The sequence below is a fragment of the Crocuta crocuta genome, unplaced genomic scaffold (genome assembly GCF_008692635.1).
Source record: "Crocuta crocuta isolate KB4526 unplaced genomic scaffold, BGI_CrCroc_1.0 scaffold384, whole genome shotgun sequence".
In the NCBI taxonomy this organism is placed as follows: Eukaryota; Metazoa; Chordata; class Mammalia; order Carnivora; family Hyaenidae; genus Crocuta; species Crocuta crocuta.
Genome location: NW_027532182.1, coordinates 1,459,583 through 1,480,379, shown reverse-complemented (window position 1 = coordinate 1,480,379; position 20,797 = coordinate 1,459,583). Strand labels below are relative to the sequence as shown.

General features: G+C 45.1%; 1 protein-coding gene across 1 annotated transcript in view; it reads left to right on the top strand.

Annotated features, from left to right (window-relative positions):
* The window catches only part of PAMR1 (peptidase domain containing associated with muscle regeneration 1), a 76,585-nt gene extending 56,209 nt beyond the window's left edge, over positions 1-20,376 (top strand). The window contains exons 7-11 of the mRNA XM_077777494.1: positions 11,048-11,260; positions 13,260-13,326; positions 16,592-16,824; positions 17,673-17,968; positions 19,279-20,376. Of these exons, the coding sequence (XP_077633620.1) occupies positions 11,048-11,260; positions 13,260-13,326; positions 16,592-16,824; positions 17,673-17,968; positions 19,279-19,815 (1,346 nt within the window). The 3' untranslated portion in view covers positions 19,816-20,376. The remainder of the gene's footprint in view (positions 1-11,047; positions 11,261-13,259; positions 13,327-16,591; positions 16,825-17,672; positions 17,969-19,278) is intronic.
* The last annotated feature ends 421 nt before the right edge of the window (positions 20,377-20,797 follow it).

Here is a 20,797-nt window from a genome sequence, read left to right as displayed (position 1 = left end):
CTCTTAACCAAAGCGTTGCTACATCCCATTCAGGGTAAGATGCTTTGTGGTTGGCACACAAGGGGTGTGTTTTGCAAGGCAGGAATCCCTCTCATTATGGACAGCATTCTAGCAAATAACAAGTGGGTAAGTGAGGCCACATGGTCAGCTTCCCAGCCTGACTGTCTCCAAGAGCTCGGGATGGAGCACCCATCGGTGTGGAGGGGGCCAGACCCACCACTGGTTTACTGAGAATTTGCTTCCACTTGCCTGCTCCTGACAGGACCCTCTTGGCTTTTGCTTTGGCAGATGAGGTCACTGAGGCAGGACTTAATGTGGGAGGCAGGTTTAATTTTGGGTCTGGAGAGTTGAAGAGGCAATCCATTAGATCAGGGATGGGCTGTATCCACTGAGGGAAGAGGCTGGAGGAGGCAAAGAGTAGAAGAACATGAGAACAAAGCAGAAAGAAGTTCTGGTGGAAACAAACATCCCTGCCCTTATGGACCCTGAGACTGACACCAGCCCCTTAACAGAGGCTGGAGGGGCCCCAGTTTTCTCTACAGGCTCCTGCCTTGTGGGACATTCACTACTTGTCCCTCACCCTGCTTCAGAAGATGAAAGTGTCCTCTCTGCAAAACATAAGGCCTTGCCACTGGCCTCCAAGTATTAAAAACAACAACAGTAATTGCTCTTATCTGTTTTCTCAGCTCAGGCCAGACTCTGTGCTTTATGTGACATTGTCTCATTTCATTGTCTCCATATCCCCATGGGGCGGGTACTATTATCCATGCCACTTTATATATTCATCTAGTCCAACCTTTTTGAGTGTCTGTTATGTACTAGGCACGGGGGAGATAAGGCAGGACTATACAGTATATTTTTTTTCTTCTATTTGGCAGAACCATAAAACAGCCCCAGTCTTAGCCTTTCCCACGTGCAGAGAACATCCCATGCCACACAGTTCCTGGCCACAGCTGCCTCTAGTAAGGCCTTTGGTGATGGCGATGATGGCAATGAGAATTACTAAGTGGGCAGAGTCTCTTAGGATTCGTCTGCAAGCTCATTCTCCCCATCCCCACGACTAGACAGAACAGAATTGCCTACTCCGGGCCATTTTCAGGGTATTTCTTCTGTGTTGAAAAGTTGACTATAAATACTGCTGGGGGACATTTTCACTGGTAGTTTGACATTATGACCCGCCTCCCACCACAACCTGGCAGCTGACTCAGAAACCTGAGATTTGGGGAAGCCTCGAGAAGACTAGCACCAAACAGGTCCACTAGGTAGAGGGCAGCTACGTTTCTACCCGGTACGTAGGTTACTCATTTGCTCTACCAAATGAGGATGTGTCGGGTTGATTTTAAACACAAGTAAAATGATTAGTACTTTCTGAACATTTTTCAAAGATGACCTGTCTCTTAGACACAGGCAGTGTCAGCTAAGTAAATAGGCCATCCAAACACCGGAAAAGTGGTATCGGAAAGACACAGTGTCCCGGGGGCCAAGGACAATACTGATTAAGATCAAATAGCTAATTGTAAGCCTCAGCCTCCAAATTGCTGCCGGATGAATAAATAGCAGTGTGTGCAATCCAAGCATAATTTCACATGGATACTGTCTCATTCACACCCGCGGAGGGCTGGAAAACATCAGGGGGACAGAATCCCATTGGCTGGAAAGAGATAAAAAAGGGTTTGTAGTGGGAATTACATCACTGGTGGGTGTCATTATGCCTGGTTGGGGAAGACTTTTGTGGAGGTAAAAGATAATTGGTTTGGTCCAAAGGCACTAAACTCAAATATAAGCTGAACAGAAAAAGAGGAGAAGAGATCGGAGCCCATCCAGTGGTTATCGCTGAGTGTTGGTCTCATGTTCATTTAGGTTTCCAGAATGAACAAAGCCCCAGTGGGAAAGTTAATGCCTTTTCCAAACAGAATGTAAATTCTGTCACAAACTGTTTCCTTGACTTTGGTGACAAAGGAGAATGGGTGGGTACCAAGCGTATGCTAAGAATTGAGACCACCCAGCCCCCACTCCACCACCCAGCCCCCAACACCAGCCAGGTGATAGAGTCATAAATTGTGCTGACTCTGTATCTGTTTTCTTTGCTGAAATTCTCAGATAATCGTACAGCTCTGAAACTCAGCTCCTATGTAAAGAGACAAAATAGTACCCTGATTTAGTTTTTTTTCCTCACACGGCTATCTGGCTACCATAAATAGTTCATTTATATACAATTTGAGAAAAGAAATGTATGCTTTTTGATGTGCAGTTTTGTGGATGACATCCAACCATTTCTGAAAGCAAGGAGGGTATAAATAATAGTAATTAGAAGGAATCACTATGATTTAGAAGCAGGGCAAGAACAAGTGAAAGAGAACATTAACATTAGATCAGACGAGGGAGTTAAAGGCGGCTTCCACGTTTGCGTCAGGTAAAAGGATCAGCCTCAGGTGTCTCTGATTCTGAGTTTTCTGGTGGCAAAGGCAAAAAGGGAAATGCCTTAGATGGTATGGCTCGGACTGTATATTAAGTAAAAGTGAACACAAGCTCGTTTGGAGACGCAAATATCACCCATCGGATTACAACCCCTACTCCTTTTTTCTCTTTATCTAAAGATGGCTGCTGGGGAAGTGTTTCCCACTTCAGTTTTGTAAATAACAGAAATCTAATCTTTTTTATATACAAAATATTTCTAAAAGCTAGATCCATCCACCTCCCTGAAAAAAGAGGTAACTGGGCTCTATTATGTTTACACCATCACTGTGTACGCTGAGCCACTGGCCTCCAATCCCGGGCACCTGCAACTCTGCCTAAGGGTTTTCTTGGGCTTCCAAAGTCCACTGACTCATATATATGGGCAGACTGGAGGTGTTGAGGAATTAATGTTTATCTCATCATCCTTCAACAAATGATTGATTGCATCTGGTAGGTAATAACTCATACCTCTTGCTCCTTCTGTAGAACAATTCTGAGGCAAGTTCCACACTGTCTCTCAGAGTTTGCCAATGGCATTGAGCCTCAATTCCCCCCAGTAGTAGCTTTCTTGATAGTGTGAACTTCCCCGTCTCACTTCCCCCACACTGCTATTGGTCCTTCCCAGGATTGCCACCTAAATAAACTACCTGCACTCAGATCCCTTCCTCACAGCCTGCTTCTGGGGGAACCCAACTGAAGGTACCTCTTGAAAATATTTACTTGAGAGGCTGACTTAATAGAGGGCTGGAGCCAGGTCAGCTAGATTAGCATTTGATTGTTTCTTTAAAATTCTAGGTAAGCCTTCGATTAGTGCTGAATAACATGTATTTCAGGATCGCACTCTCTGAAGGATGCTCAAAATATGATTGTATGGTTGATTTTAAAAGGTCCAATGTAAGACCTAAGAATTGATCTCTCTTTCTCTCTCTCTCTCTCTCTCTCTCTCTCTCTGTCTCTCTGTCTCTTTCTCTCATGTATGTGTGTGTGCATGCACGCACATTCTCTGTGCATAAGAGCCAGCCCAGTCCTTTATTGGGTGGTGGTAGCCTATAGTACTTCCCAAAGGACTTGGAATTTTCTGAAGGGTGTGAGCACTTTGCCACCTAGCATTTTTCAGACAGGGGCTAGAAAGTGAGTGGTGCCACCCTCAGGAAACATCATTGGGCCTTCACTGTTGTCTGGTCTTTGGTTCTTGTGCCCTTGATTGACTGGTCATACTGCATTAATGTCAACATGTGCCCTGGTTAAATGGTGATCTCTATGTCAGCAGCTCTGCCTAGTACCACAGGGAGAGCACAAATGTGATAAGACATTCCAACAATTCCCCAGTAGTTATTCTTAGCAGAAGCATCTAAATTAGAACCTGGTTCCATCTCACCCAGATTCCCCGTCTAGATTTACAAGTGTTCTTTCAGATAACACAGCAGGCTAGGTGGTATCAACCCAGTTCAGTCAACTGGTCCTGATGAAATCTTTGCTGCAACTCAGGCTGTAGTCAGCTGCTGGGGATGGCTAGTGTTTGCTGAGACCCCATAACCCATTCAGATTCATTTAAGGCCCCCATAATTACCCCTCCTTTATTCCTTGGTCAAGTTCCTGTGTTCTGTTGTAATTTTAGAAGCAAAGTTAGGAAGCGCAGTGTCACTTAGGATGAATTGGTGCTAATAAAAAAAATATGACAACGCTATATGTAATATGCTCCTCTGAATATCTTGTTCGGTAAAAATCTGACCTGGGTAATAGGTGATTGGAAGGAAGTCCCCAGGCCATTTCTAACAAGTACTCAGTGAGGCCAGGGAGAATCTTTAGGTACTTTAAGTACTTTAGTACAATAAGCCTTAACTGACATCACTTCTATTTCTGGGTTTAAATAAAAACATTTCCATATTAAAGATGTAGCAAGACATCTTCCAGTGCCTTATTCTGCTGGGCACAGAGGAAGCACTCATTGAATATACACTGAATATACCATTCAGTATATGGTGCAAGAAAATTAGTCCTTGAAATTATTAGTGCACAGCACTCCCCCAGTCTTTCTCTACAGAGAGGCATGCTGGCCTTCTCGAAGGCAAAGCAGTGATTGGATTCTCTGGTTCCTAGGGGTTTTTTTTGTTTGTTTGTTTTTTGTTTTGTTTTGTTTTGTTTTTTGATAGATCTTGTCTTCAAATTTGAACTTGTAGCTTCAAGAACAAAGCAAAAGGAAAAGATAGATATTCATGGGTGTTTGGCATATCATATAGGAATTCTGGCTTTATTCATGAAAAAATATTTTTTATGAGCAAGGATATACTGGTAAATAGTGATGTAATGGAAGAAGAGGTCTGGGTTTATTGTTGTTGTTGTTGTTGTTTTAGTTTGTTTGTTTGTTTGCCCGAGCTGGGATCTGTCCCCCCTCCAGAGTTTTGTGATAATTAGGGGGATGGGGAGGTGGTTCCACTTCCTACATTAGGGATGAAGAGTGTGAATTTTGTCATGTATAATATAATTGACCGAGCAGAGGACACACACAAAAAATTGGTGTTATTTGTGTGGACTGAAGAGCCACTTTTCCTAAAAATGTCTCCACGTTATCTTGACATACTCTCTGATGTCTCCATCATCATGTCCATTTCCTGTAGAGCTCCTGGACCTGATCACCTCAGCTACCTTCTTTCGAGTATGAATCTTAGGGTACCAGTCAAGGGAGAGAAGGATGTAACTTTATTTGCTTTAGGTCAACCTAAATCCAAGTCTAAGACTCATCATTCAGACTTGTGAGAAATTCCTTCTGGCATTGTTGGGGCCTTGTCTGTACCTTTGGGTTGTAAAAACGTTGCTGGCTTTACAAAGACAGCACCAGATCATCAGGGAGAATCTTCACATGGAGGATTCTGGGTCTACACTGTTTAGCCTGAGGAAGTCTGTTGTCTCAGAGTACCTGATCACTTCAGGTAAAACACCTCTGCAGACATGTGGCTGGCCAGCCGCTAGAGGATCTGTGGAGGCTGGAGGCCCCTCTGATGAGATCTGGCCTCTCTGGATGCCAGTCATCCTCCCCAGGATCTCCCAGGAGAACTGAAAGGCCTGCAGAGCTTCACGCCCAGGGCTGAGATGACCACCTCTCTGGGGTCTTGTCACCTCCCAGGAGTGCCACCATGAGGAGACATGAGGGACCCTAAGACCCAGGGCTAAGAAAATAGCAGACCTGTCCTTGGTAAGTTTTTTCCCAAGCCAGTCACTGAGCTAAGCATTTGCATCCAAATGATTTATTAAAAGAGGTAAGGGATCAACTGGTTGATCCCAGATCAGCCAGTAAGGGAGTTGGGGAAGCAAGATGGGAAAGATGGAAAAGAGGAGGAAACCAAGCAAGAGCATTTTCATCTGAACTCCCAGACTCAGTCCAATCCTGTGGGGGTGCTGGGGAGCATAAATGATGCCTTGAGGAATAGAGTTGAGCTTTTGTGTTTATACACCTAGCGGTCGTTGTCTATAGGTAACCCTGGGGTGGGCACGAGGGGATAAAAATCTAGGCATTTTTCAGCTTTTCATATGGGCAAGATGGCGCCTATGCCCAGGGCAGTCCTCTGAAGGTGGTGGGTGCCAGCTCTCAGCAGTAAAGCGCACATGTGGAAGTTGAGCTGGTAAAAGGATATGAGGGGATGTGGGAGGGACACCAGTAGGCTTCACTACAAGCGCCATCGCAAAACCATCATCTGTCCTTCATAAAATGACATCATAGTGAGCCACCTCCTACTGTCGCCCTGAGAAAAAAAGAAAAGAAGTTTAGAGAGTCTTTCTTTAAATGTTTGTCTGAAACAGAAATGCACAGCCAAGTACTATTTTTGCTCATGAAATGGCAGGTAAAGTCATTAAGGTACTAGACTTAATGTGTTTATATCCCCAGGCCGAGTCCCAAACGTAATAGGGAGATATGCTATTTATTATTAATCATGAAACATATTACTTAACAAAGCAGGAGCTTGACGCTCCTTCAGGCCAGGGATTCAGATGTTTTACATTCTCATTTGGCTTTGTGTGAAAACATCCATCCCACTGAGGAGGAAGGAAGCACAAAGCCCTTGAAAAATCAAATAGAAAAGAATCATGGATCTATTCAATGGGGGAGATACAAAGGAATCTAAAAAGAGAACCCACGAGAAATAAAGAGATGGTTTTTGAAATGTAACCCTGGGGAGGTGCTCTGATGAGATGCAGATGGTCTATAGACCCAACAGGTAGATGTCTACACTGGGAGAGAAAAGGATGGGTAGAGGAAGTCTTAGAATTCTCTTCAAAAGCATCCTAGGAGAGTGTACAGCTTTGGAGACTATAGGAAATAAATGAGAGGGAAAAGGAAATGATGCCCAGTAGAGGTTTGAAACAAGAATACAATTTTAAGGCTTCATGTTGCAGGATTAAAAGAGATGAGACAGAGACCATGGCTAATACCCAGAAGTCTGAGTCAACATCCTGGACCCAGGTCTCCAGCTCATCACGCATAGGCATTACCAAGAGCCTAGACAATGAGTGGAATATTGTTTTATATTCAAATAGACCCAACAGTAGGCCTTTAGATTTCCTTGTGCGTTTTTCTTTAAGGTGTATGATTTTGGGGAATTGATTTTTAAAAGTTGAATACTTTGTAAATAAAGGCAAACAGGGGAAGAGGAAACTATGTGTTATATAAATTGTTCCTCAAAATAAGCCCAGCCAGATAAGTGTTATTATCCCGTTTTTCCAGACCAAAAAAGCAAGGTTTGGAGACTGATGTGATTTTCCCACACCCTAGTTTATTAAGTGGAAGAATGAATAAATTTTACCCTTTATCCCTTCTACCTACTAACAAATATTAGTTGAGGACCCATGGTGTACTTATTCTGGACACCAGGGAACCAAATAATTATTTGAACCTATATCTGTGTGATTCTGGAGGCCCTTCTTTTTTCCCCAGAGTCTAGTGGCAAAGCTCATTTAAATCTGAGCTCACAGTAGGTTGGATGACTCTATGATTATGCAAGATGGTAATGAGATTTACAGGGAGGGGAGAGAGTATAAAACAATGTGTGGCCAACTTCACGCTAGGTTTATAGGCTAAGCAGGGAGGACCCAAACCATTTTGCCTGCTACTTTAAAAAAAATAAAAATAATGAATCACCAGAAAAATAATAAACACCAGACTTTTATAGTTACAGGTTCTGATTATCAAACATGGGAAAAGAAAGTATAAAGAGGCAAAAATCATTTTTGATGTTACAAGCCAGAGATAATGACTATAATTATTTTAAAGTATGTTTTTCCTGTCCATTTCTTTTTTAACCCCTTTGGCTGCTTAAAATTTTTTCTTTGATTTTGCTTTTTAACAGTTTTGTGTAATAGATCTGTGTGTGGTCTTCTTCATATTTCTCTGTCAGGGGACTTTGTGAATTTGTAGGTTGATATGTTTTATCAGTCTTTTTCAGCTGTTATCTCTATATACTGGTTTTACCCCATTCCTTTTCTCCTAGAATGCCAGCTGCATATATTTACTAACCTTCTCACTGTATTCTTACCTTTTTCTTTCCATTTTTCACCTTTTTTTTTTGTCTCCTGAGCTTCATTCTCAATTTTTTCTTGGGAGTTGTCTTTCAGTTTATTAATACGTGTAAGCTGTATGTGACCTGCTATTAAACTCACCCGCTGAGCTTTAAATTTCTGTCATTGTAACTTTTCCATTCTACATTTCTCCTTTGGTTAGTTTCTCAGGTTTCCAGTCTTCTACTGAAGTTCTCAATTTTCTGCTTTATTTCCTTGAGCACGTTGAGCATATTTATTTTCAAGTAGCATCCTACAACTACAGCATCTGAATCCTTCCTAAATCTGTTTCTATTGCCTGTATTTCTCTTGAATTTAGCCATAGAGGTTTTTTTTTTTCTTAAGATTTGATTTTTAAGTAATCTCTACACCTAACCTGGGACTCAAACTTATAACCCTGGGATCAAGAGTCACAAGCTCCATCAACTGAGCCAGCCTGGTGTCCCAAGCCATATATTCTTATGTTCCATTGGACCCTAACTGAAGCATCATTCAGCATTAAGAAGGTCTGTCATAACTTAAAATCAAATAATAGTTCTCTGTTATAAGATCTTATCAAGTTTAAGGTCCATTGTTGATTTAATTATAGCTTCTCTGAGAATTGGAAGTAAAGACATACTACATGAAATGTACACATGTGACCTGATTTCAGACATGTCACATTATAAAAGAGTAGGCATCTAAGATTTCTAGAAATATGGCAGAATTCCTCAGCCTTGGGCAGACCTGTTTGTATATCCTGACTCAGTTTCTCTTTAAGTCTCCCTTTAAATCCTCCTTAGGGAGAAAGACAGGTAACCTGAATTGTCCCAAGGCTTTGTTACCTCCAAAAGCTTGAGAACTTTCCAGTGCATTCCTGCTGATTAAACCCACCTTAAACGTACTTAGAAATATGATCCACAAGAATGCGACAGGAGCCTGGTGGACCACGGAAGTCCTTATCCCCAAAAGGGGAAAAACCCAACTCTCAGGCTTGCAGTAGAAGGGGTTTCTTATCTTCTGCTGAAGCTGATGTGGCTCAAGTACAGTTCATTTTCTTTCAGTATTCCAGGACTGGTCTTAAGTATCACCAGAACTTTTCTTGGATGTGAGCTCTAAGAAGCAAAACTCAAAATGGAAGAGAAACTGCCCTAGTGTTGCACAAATCATAGCCCTTTGCACAAAGCATGGTCCTGTGTACAAAGCATAGCCCATTGCACAAAGCATGGCCCTTTGTACAAAGCATGGCCCTTTGATGGGCTAACTAACCACAGAGTGGAGCCCCTTCCAGGGCCAGGCAGTTGGGGGCCATGACCAAGTGAAGAATGCAGCCGCCATTAAGCAGAGAGCCACCCTCAATGCCAGTTGATTGTGGCCATATGGGAACACGGACCCAGGGCTTCTGGATCTGAATTTTGCTCAGAAACCGGTAATACAGAGGTCTGTGAGCAATCTCCTGATTTTTATGTTGGCAGTGAATTCCATCTTCTAAAACTTGCGGGTGTGACGTACCATGTTTTTGAGATGATTGCAGATTATGGGCCCTGGTTGTTTCTGGGCTACACATTCGGCAGTAAGCAATCTCTGCTATTAGAAGAGATTCCCGTCACTGGACAATATGGAATTCTTTCTCTGCCTCTCCCTCCTCCATCCTAGAGGCATTCCTGGAGATATAAACACTGGGGCTTTCTAAGGCCACTTGAAGTCTCAAAAAGTGCATTGCTCTCCCTATGCCTTGTTGGTATTTTGAGAGCTCTCCCAGGTTCATTTTCTAAGTTAAGGTGGGGCTTTGGAGTTACCCACTGTGGAAACTGCTCATAGTATGTAGCCCCAAAGCATACAGAACATCATTGAAATCATCTGCCACATGGCCAATGGGTAGTCTTAGAGCAGACCCACCAGAAATTTGGTTAATATTAGCATTCTCGCCAAATTTGCACAAAGGGAAATTTACCAATTTTTAGTTCTCAAGTACTTTGGAAGTGTTATATGAATGGAATGGAGGTTCTTTTCTTGCCTGGAGGCAGGCAAGCAGGTTGCTTGAAAGGTAATTGGGACAGTTATGGGAAGAAAAGCGTGTCAGATGCATGATCACATCGCTCGGGGACTGTTTCATAGGGATGAGACTGTGTCTTAGAAGAAATGATTAAAAAGAGACCAGGGAGGCTGACGGAGTGATTGGTACCCAAGTGCCATAATTAAAGGTCGAATTCCTCAGGGGACTCCCTCTGCGCCCCTAGGCAAGCAATATTCACCATTGTGCCGTAATCCATTTGAGAAAAATATGTTACTGGATAGAGTCTTTCTGGGAGTCATCTAATATCCTGTTCAGTGCTCGCAATAGCCGGAGTTGCCATTTCTGGCCCCCACGGCTGTCCAACAGGAGTTAGAGAATAGAAATGCCCTTGGAATGGGTATTGTTATGTGTCTAGATAGAAAGCATATAGTTGGAGATCAGAGGAACTTTGTCGTATCTCCGAATTTATATAGTTTCTAGTATTTTTTAACTACAGCTTTCAGCACACTTGGGTTCCTGAAGCTGGAAGATAACATCTAAATTCATTTCACGTATGCAACTTTGTCTCCAATAAGTTCTACCTTCTGCGTATAACGCAAATAGGAAACTGAATGGTCTTGCTTAATTGGCCAAGCTTTAGGGAATGAAGGAGACAGCACAACAACATTGAAAAACAATAACCCCTGTATACTGGTCATAAAATCTAGGTGCAATGTTTATTTTGTCCGGGCCTGCCCGGCTCCCACAGTTTGAGAAAGAAATGAACAAGATCACAGGAGAGCCAGTGGCGGTGTCAAATTTATTTATATATGGAATGAAATACTTCTCAATTTAGGAATAAATCATTAAAACAAGGGACGACATGTCTAACACATGCCTTTTCTATTACGGGTTTTCTCTGGGTGATTTCTCTGGGCACCGTCGTTAGCAGGCTTCACTCAGTGCATTTTTAATTCAGCGAAACGTGAAAAGATTTGGTTCTAAAATGGAATCCTTCACACTTTTGATAACTTTTCCCCCAACCCCTTTTATTTCCTCTTTTAGTCCTTGAAGAAAGAAACTGCTCAGACCCTGGGGGGCCAGTCAATGGGTACAAGAAGATAACAGGAGGCCCCGGGCTGATCAACGGGCGCTATGCAAAAATCGGCACTGTCGCTTCCTTCTTTTGTAACAACTCCTACGTCCTTAGTGGCAATGAGAAGAGAACTTGCCAGGAGAGTGGAGAGTGGTCGGGGAAACAGCCAATCTGCATAAAAGGTAACTTCCAAGTATTTGCGAAAGTCACAGGAATAGATGGAGTTGCGGGCCTTTTAGTGGTTCCGATACGTGTTTGTGAGCCGCTGGGGGAAAAATGCCTTTCCCTCTTAGGTTCTCCCTGGAGCCATCTATAACTCCCAGGTGGAAATCCATCTCTGAAAACTTTTGCCCCTTTTCTGGACCTCCAGAGGACCTGCTTATCCTAATCACAGCTTCCCGCTGTGATTAAGATAGTTACCAGAGTGGTTTTAGGAAAGATGACAGGACTGTTTTAGAGATGCAGACCCAAGAACAAAATTGAGGCAGTCGATGTGCTTCGATACAGCCATGTTTATCCTACTCTCTATGAGATACAAAGTTAGCACAGGAAACAAAAGCACAAAATAGACGACACACCATCTCTTGCAGCCTATGTGGCAGGAGGTTTAAAATGTTAACATAGTGGGGGCGCCTGGGTGGCTCTGAGGCTTAAGCATCCAGCTCTTGATTTCCGCTCAGGTCATGATCTCATGGTTTGTGAGTTCGAGCCCCTCACTGGGCTCCACACTGGCAGCGCAGATCCTGCTTGGGATTCTGTCTCTTCCTCCCTCTTTCTGCCCCTCCACCGCTCGCACTGTCTCCGTCTGTCTTTAAGTAAACAAACATTTAAAAAAAAGATGTTAACATAGCAAAAAACATCTGTAACAAGATGTCGAGTCCTTGAGCATTCAAGGCAGAGTTAGAGGAAGCAGATGAGCGGTGTACGTTCAGAGAAGGGAACGCACAATATTGCTGGAAGTGGAGACCGTTGCACACCGCAAGTCAGAGCAGAGCCGATCTGGGGGTTTGGGAAGGGTTGGCGGAGGTGAAGAGAAGTCGAGACGGTATTGCCGTCATAAGATAAAGGAAAGCAAGGAAGTATACGCAGGAGTGAAAGGATCATGCTAAACTCAAAGTGGGGCCAACTAGGAATCTGAGAGGAAGATGGGAAAGGTTGGTTTGGGATCAGAAAAAAATGGAACCTTGTATAGAGAAGCTTGAAACTTCCCCTTGGCAGTGGCGATGGGTAGTTTCTTACTGAACCAGGTCAACAGCCCCTGTGTTTTAGGGGCAGGTCACAATCATCTGGCTGTTTCCTAGGAAGAAAAGCATGTCCTTGGCCTAGATTATCCAGATAATTGCCTTAATCCTCCACTTTCCCTTCTGGGTGTTTGTCAACAACCCAACTCCTGGGAAAAGAAATAAAAGAGAATTGGTTTGTGAAAGGAATAAATCACTTTAGACTTTAGCCAGAAGCGACCTTCCTCCCCGCCAGCACAGACTCTGATTCTTGATTTCATTAAGTATGGAAACGGTGTTACATATGTCCTTGGAGATTTTTGTCAACTCTTCTCTTACGAATTAATAACAACCAAAGTCCTCTAGTTTGCTAATTAGACGAATGTTGGCTGCCTGATTGGGAAAGTGGACCACGAGGGATTGCTTTTCACTTGTGAAGAAAGAGACACTTCAGCAAAATTACGTGGGGCTTTGAGGTGTCCTTAACTGGTCGCCAGGAGCCTCAATTTCAGAGAAAGGACATGGTTGAATCAGCTACCCAAGACCTACCCATGGTGGACACTGGCGTCTGGTCCTAAAGGAGAGCCTTGTAGTTCCTTCTGTTGGGCTATATATTAGAACCTTCATTTTGACCTTGACTCCATTTTCCGCCAAAGTCACTAATGCTATTTGTGTGAACAGATAGTGCCAGTGTGTTGACCTCCAGACTTCCACAGCACCCAGGTAGGGCGGCTTTTCAGAGGTGCGTGCTCCATGTGGGTTCTTCGGAGGGGCTCGTCAATTTAGATGAAGGGCAGAATGCTCTTTTGCTAAGGAGCTGTCTGAGCTTGGCCGGCGTGCCTCCCCTCCGAGAGCTCTGGGGGTGTCCAGAAAGGGCAGACAGACAGGGATGAATCTGAATGGAATGATATGAGCAGTTACTATGGGCAAAGAATGTGCAATGTTGTCTCCTTCGTTCTAGCCTGCCGAGAACCAAAGACCTCAGACCTGGTGAGACGCAAAGTTCTTCCGATGCAGGTTCAGTCAAGGTGAGGTTGAAACACCTGGGCTCTGCTTTAAAGGCAAATGCATGTTTCCCCTTCCGCTCCTTTTCTCGCCTTGTGTCTGGCCAAAGACATTCTGGGGTTCCTTAGGGACACTCAGTGCTGACTGCTCAGGAAAGAACAGGGCCTATTAGAGGGAGGCTAATAAGCCAGCTGCCCTTGGCCAAGAGGTAGCAACTGCTGGAACAGGTATACAGTTCACTGGGTCGTGGGAAAGTGGGTGGTTGGTGGGAAGTGAGGCTTGAAGATGATGTGTGAGGAAGTGGATTTTAGTACTTGAGTCTTCCTGAAATTGCTGTGTGTTTACTAGAGTAACGTCTATGGGGATGGCCTTCCTGCCGGACTCAGGAAGATGTTCTCTGTAGAAATCAACCAGATGAGGCCCTCCAGTGGCACCCAGGAACTGAAGATAAATGATCAGCCCCGATGAGGGATGCAGGCTTTCAGATCTGCCTGCCCGGCCTTCCTCCAGGGAGGACCAGAGTGGAGGCCACCAGTGGGGAAGGAATAGGCCCATTATTATTTCCTGCCTCATTTTGTAGGAAATACTGTTTCATCTCATCTCCTACCATTCTTCTCCTCACTCTCCACTCCGGCCACACAGGCTGCCCGGCTTTTCCTCTACCCTCTATGCACGATGCCGCTTCTGAGCCTTCCACCTCCGTCTGGATCCTGCTTCCACCGGATTTCAGGGAGGCTTCATGCCTCCCTTCCTTCAGCTCCTTCCTCAGCTTTTTACCTGGCAGAGAGACCTTCCTTGGCTGTCCTTTTGAAAATAGTACCGCCCCAAAATAACAACTATTTAACTTTTCTCTTCTTACACTTTATATAAAATTAAGCCTTCGTCAACCTAATCGATCGATCGATCAGCCAATCAATGAAGGTAGTGATGCCACCGGCATCCAGACTGCAGAGCCGACTTCTCTACTCTCTGGCATTTGCTATGACTCCATCCTCGGCTTGGTTTCGTCCCTACCTGTTGTCTCACATCCATTTTTTCATTTGTTCAAATTCTATCTCCACCTAGCCCACAAAAAGAAGTAAGTCAAAGTTACAAGTACTGGAGCATTTTGTGTTTTGTTTATGTCCGAGTTCTCCTGCCAAGAACAATACTTGCTCCACAGGAGGCACCCAAGAAAACATAACCACCCTGGACACTGACTGAATGAATGCGATTGACAAACAATGGCTCAAGACCTCGTTCTTTCTTTAGGGCTGCATTTAGTATTCTTGGGCAAGCTCCTAAACTTGCTAACAAGACTTTAGTTGCCTCTTTTGAAAAATGAGGACAATCACAATAACATATGTCTCTGGGTATTACTGTATGGGTTCAATGCAACCTCGATAGCCAGCAATTATTGAGTGCTAGGTGCCAATTACCCTTCTGAGTGCCTTCCATGTATTAGTTCATTTAATCCTTATTACAGCCTCTGAGGTAGGTATTCTTATTATTACCATTTTATTGTAGATTTTATTACCAATTTTATTGTGGACAGGTAAACGGAGGCTCAGAGAAATCAGTAAACTTGCTCAAAGTCACATTGCAAAATGTGGACCCAGGATGCAAATCCAGGGTCTTCATAGTCTTTGGGGTCTTCAGGGTTTACTCCCTTAGGCACTAAGCTCTAACTAAGCCCTACAGAAAGACTTTAGCAGAATGCTTGCCCAAATGAACCCCTGTCACTGGTAGCTAGTGCTTTTAGGAATGGTGACAATGCATCCCAGTGACTAGAACTGGCCAGAGCCAAGTGACCTGAAATATTCATAAGGCAGGATACTCCTCAATCCCTCACCCTTCCTCTGGATATTTCCTTCTATTTCTGTCTTTCCCTTTGCAGGCAAGGCATTTCCTTGGGAACAGTGGCAGTGGAATACAAATTCCATCCCCTTTCCTGATCTCTATGACCTACCTGGAGCAAGATTCTCCACTAACAGGGATAGACCTGTTCTTTCCAAGGAGACATCTTGCAGAGCAGCCCCTGAGCTATTAAAAAAGACCGCTGGGCTTTGCATTTTTAAAGTGATTATAATGGGAGGTTAGGTGACAAGGTGCCAGGTAGCTCATGTAGATGAAAAAGCAAGCCTAAATCTTGGTTTTAAGGATCTTTCTGGAAGATAGGCTGTTGGAACATGGACCTACGTGTCTCCAGCAGCCAGTCACCCATGAACCCCCAAAGGCAGCGTAGTCTTTCAACAGATGGACCAAAAGATGAGCTTGTTTGCCAATTCAGAAGCTCCTTGACCTGCAGACCTTGTACAAAACTTGGGCTAAAGATTTGTTGAATGAAGTCAGTGTGGGTGGAATATTTTCTCTGAGCAAAGTGCCCTATAGACACCTGAAATAGATTTCTTCAGATGATATCAAATAGCCCAGCATAGACACCAGGTTGGGAACCATAACTGCTAAGTGCTGCCTTGGGTACCATCTTAGCTTCCTGTGTGCCCTTCTGTACCCTTATTTCCCTCTCTGCGCTTCCTTTCCCCATTCATTAAACAGAGACAAAAACATTGTTTCCTAATGGAATTCTAACTTAGCGATCGTTAGCACTGATACCCGATGAAAGCAAGCTCTCCGATGTGTGTGCCTCTCCCCAGAGAACCCCTGAGTGCTCTCTGGGGGCTTTCGCTTCAAGTGCTCATTTGAAAGGCCTTTTCGCATTTACACCCAGTGCTCTGTGTTTCTGCCAATCACTGTACCCTGAGAAAGCTCTATTCTCTGAGGTGTCCTAATTATATATGCTGATTGCTAAATCAAACTACTGTATCAACACAGTTTAGTTCAAGTCAATTCCTAATGTTGCCCCATTATGATAATGTTTGGAGGAAAAAAGACGCCTCGATTTCTCTCATTCAATTGAACTTCCCTTCCTGTTTAATTTCACAGTTAATTTTTCTCTGTGTGCATGTCTAGCGTACCCTTGGATCGCAGCTATTATGCCAGATATTATCCTCTGGTTAAAATCCTAGCAGCTGGAGACATGCCAGAAATGGAGATGGATGAACAGAATGAAGGTTGAGATGTGCAAGAGAATTTGCTCAGTGGCAGAGGGGGAGTGTGTGTGTGTGTGTGTGTGTGTGTGTGTGTGTAAGTGAGAGGGTGGGGGAGGTAAGCAGGACGGAGAGAAAGAATGAGACAGCTTTTCTTTCCTGCTGTAACCAAATATCTATGTGGGGCCTGGCGTGGATACTACGGGGGCCACCGTGACCGTCTCTCGCCCTGATATCTCTGGGCCCATGGGTCCCAATGCAGGGAGACGCCATTACATCAGCTCTACTCAGCATCCTTCAGCAAGCAAAAACTGCAGGGTGCCCCCACCAAGAAGCCAGCCCTTCCCTTTGGCGACCTGCCTCCCGGGTTCCAACACCTGCACACCCAGCTCCAGTACGAGTGTGTGTCGCCTTTCTACCGCCGCCTGGGCAGCAGCCGCCGCACGTGCCTGAGGACTGGGAAGTGGAGCGGACGTGCCCCGTCCTGCATCCCTAGTGAGTCAAGGCTTGTCCTTGGGCTGGAGCCCCTTACAGCTTCCATGGCTACCTGTGAAAAGCCATTAACCCTCTTGCAGACTTTTTGGAAAAGACTTCTTGCCCAACGATCTTAGATGAATTTTTTTGGAGGGAGCATACTTCCTTGTGGATAATTCTATTATGTTTACTTGGATAAAAGGGAGAGAACCATCATTAAACACCCAAGTGGGGAAAGGGTTAACAATCCTAGAAGGCTTCTAAGCATGTCATCTTGGATAGCCTGTCTGAGCCCATTTTCATGCTCATCCATTGGTACTGAGTATGTAACTGTTATTAATTAGGTGATGAGCTATTAATTACCCATAGGTTATGATGATGACTACTGAAGTAATATGTGGAAGTATCTGGAACAGGGTCTTGCACATAGTAAACTGCCTTCCCCATCCTCTTTGGGGATGGCTTAATTCTTTGTGGTCAAGTTTATAATGATAGTCATGATATTTTGAGTCTCACTGTTTACATACATGATCATCCAGTCTCCTCAAGAATTGGATGAGACAAGTGTGGTTACTGTATCCATTTTGCAGGCAAGAAGACTGAGGCTTTAAGAGATTAAGCAATTTCCCCCAAGTCCTATTGATAGTAAGTGCCTGGGATCAAAAGCCTTCAATCTTAACCCTAGACCTTATAGCCAACCATGTCAAGGTGGGTGATTACTGTTTAGTGGGAAAAGAAAAACAGCTTAGATGCTTCATCACGCACACAGTGCTTACCTTTCGGGTTTGTGTTTCCTTGGTTGAGCTACACATTCCCCTTTGGATGGGAAAGTCGGAGTTTATCTTACTGAGCCAGTGCTTTCTCCATAGTCTGTGGGAAAGCTGAGAACATCACTGCTCCAAAGACCCAGGGGGTGCGCTGGCCGTGGCAGGCGGCCATCTACAGGAGGGCCAGCGGGGTGCACGGTGGCGGCAGCCTGCACAAGGACGCGTGGTTCCTGGTCTGCAGCGGCGCCCTGGTGAACGAGCGCACCGTGGTGGTGGCTGCCCACTGTGTGACTGACCTGGGGAAGGTCACCATGATCAAGACAGCAGACCTCAGAGTCGTCCTGGGGAAGTTCTACCGGGACGATGACCGGGATGAGAAGACCATCCAGAGCCTGCGGGTGAGAGCGGGCTGTCACCTGGGAACTGGGCTCGGTAAACTCCACACTGGGAGAGCAGTAGCTGTGTCCGTGCCAACGCCTTGGCACTGTAGCAGCCAGCCCAGAGCCTGGCATGTAGCAGGTACCCAATATTTCACATAGACAGATACCAGAAAGGGGCATCTAGAAAGACTAGGGAGTCTTTTTTCCTTTTGTTTTCAAAATAAAAGTGTAACAAATATCATCTATCATGGAGGTCATCAAAAGTTAATCACCTATTGTGTTTAGGGCATTGTACTAGGTAGGCTTTGAGGACATAGAAGGATTTTATCCAAGATACTCCTAATCAATTTATAATATTCATCTGTCTTTATCTGCCTCTTTCCCTCCCTCCCTCTGTTTTGTCTACCTACCCACCTCCCTCTCTGTCCGTCTATCTATCTATCTATCATCTATCTATCTATCTATCTATCTATCACCCATCTTATCCATCTATCCATTCATTATTGATCTCCCACAGTACGCCAGTCACAGGGAACAGGTACAGAGCTGATACATAAGAATAGATACATAAGGCATGTTTTGCCCCGAAGAGTCCACAGGCTAGTGGAAGTGACAGACCAGAATATTATGATTAGTTTGACACAAGAGAAGCCCTGAGGAAATGTGCCCACATGTAGTTGAAGTAATAGAACGTGAACATCAAAATGTTAGAGCGTAAGATATAAGCTCCTAGAAGCTCCCATCAAAGAGAATGACCAGCAAGGGTTGGGACAATCAGCGAAGACTGTGGAAAAGGCTTGTGGAACATTCTGGGTGTAGCTCTGTTTTACTAGCTTACAGATAAATGTATATGGTGAGCCAGAGGTTGCCCACTAGTAGCCCTTAGGGGTTTGTGTTTAGGTGGTGCTAACATACATTTTTTTTTTAAAACCAGTTATGTGCCAACATTTAAAAATCAGGAGGTTCAGATGAAGATCTGGAGTCTGTTCTCTGGCAAGGGGAGACTGCTGCCCCCTTTTGGCTGGGCAGTGGTCAGCTGGAACAAAGTGGCCTCTACCCATTTTAGATGGGGGGTGCAACATTGTCGTCTGCAGCCCCCTCTTCCACCCTATTAGTGAACACCACCTGCCAGGCGGCAGTGGGCTTTTCACTTTGCAAGCCCCGAAAGAGAGCTGTTGTTGGCCAGGACCCCTTAAGCAAAGTATCTCCAAAGAACTGCATGTGTCTCTGAGACATTTTCTCGGGATAATTTAGCCCCAGGGCTTGCCTGCTCCTGTTCACGGTGCAGCTCGTGGCTCACCACTGCTGTCCGTTTCCTGCATTTGCAGATTTCTGCAGTCATTCTGCATCCCAACTACGACCCCATCCTGCTGGACACGGACATCGCCGTCCTGAAGCTCCTGGACAAAGCCCGCGTCAGCACCCGCGTCCAGCCGGTCTGCCTCGCCGCCCCGCGGGACCTCGGCACCTCTTTCCAGGAGTCCCGCATCACCGTGGCCGGCTGGAACGTCCTGGCAGATGCGCGAAGCCCGGGCTTCAAGAACGACACGCTGCGCTCAGGGGTGGTCAGGGTGGTGGACTCACTGCTGTGTGAGGAGCAGCACGAAAACCACGGCATCCCCGTGAGCATCACGGACAACATGTTCTGTGCCAGCCGCGACCCCGCCGCCCCTTCTGATATCTGCACGGCGGAGACGGGAGGCATCGCCGCTGTGTCCTTTCCAGGCCGGGCGTCCCCTGAGCCACGCTGGCATCTGGTGGGGCTGGTCAGCTGGAGCTATGACAAAACATGCAGCCACAGCCTCTACACGGCCTTCAGCAAGGTGCTGCCTTTTAAAGACTGGATCGAGAGGAACATGAAATGAGCCTCAGCGCCACTGAGATGCTTTTCGTGAGTCCATCTCTACGTGTGTTGCCTGAGACAGTGTGGACCTGAGGTTTGATTCCGCCTGAGAATTTGGCTGGGCCAGGGCTTCTGACTTCAGGATCGAAACTCAGTGGAGAGTGAGTAGAGCTCACTTTTTGGTAGACCGCTGCCCTCCTGGCCCCTGAGACCATTTGGAAGACACTGTGGCTGCTTTGCAAGAACAGAGTTGCCTCTGAAAAGACTATGCGAATAGCGAAGGAGTGGTCTGCCTTCCACCAGCCCGGTGGCTTTGCCCACCTGCCCTACGGTGGTGTGAATGTCATGGCCAGCTCTGGTGGAGAGAGCGTTGGCCAAGAAGTCTGGGTTTCATGAGGTCTCTTCCAGGACTCTAGCCAGACCAAGTTCCAAAGGCCCGCCTGTGGGATAGCCCAGGACAGTGGAACTTGGGTGTGGCTCTGGCTTTTGTGTACATTGTCACTGTAAAGTGTGGCTCTTTCCTTCTCAATCCCCTGTCCATATTTTAATAAAACGACGGTTGGCTTCTGACCTACAGAACGAAGGTGCTATGGCTCTCATTCCTGCATGCTGCTTGTCTGAGCTACATGTGTCAGGGCTGATGGCTTGATGACAGCCCTTTAAAATAGATCCTCAACTTATAATTTCAAAACAATGCGTATGGCAAAGTTGATGCGAGTCCCTGAATTTGCTGGGTTATGGCCTGGAGGAGGAGCAACATGGAGGCCATCAGAAAAGGCTCAGAGGAAAATACCAGGGATTAGATGATTTCTAGTGTGTCTTCTGGCTCTCATGTTCTAGATCTAACTCAAAGCTCTGCTTTGAACTTCTATAAATCTTGATGACATATTTTCATAGCATCTGAACTGGAATCACCTATTTATCACACTAGATTATGATGTGCCAAGACAGCGAAGCTCCACTGTTTTTCTAGAACCGATGTGATTTTCCTTTCAAACCCTCCC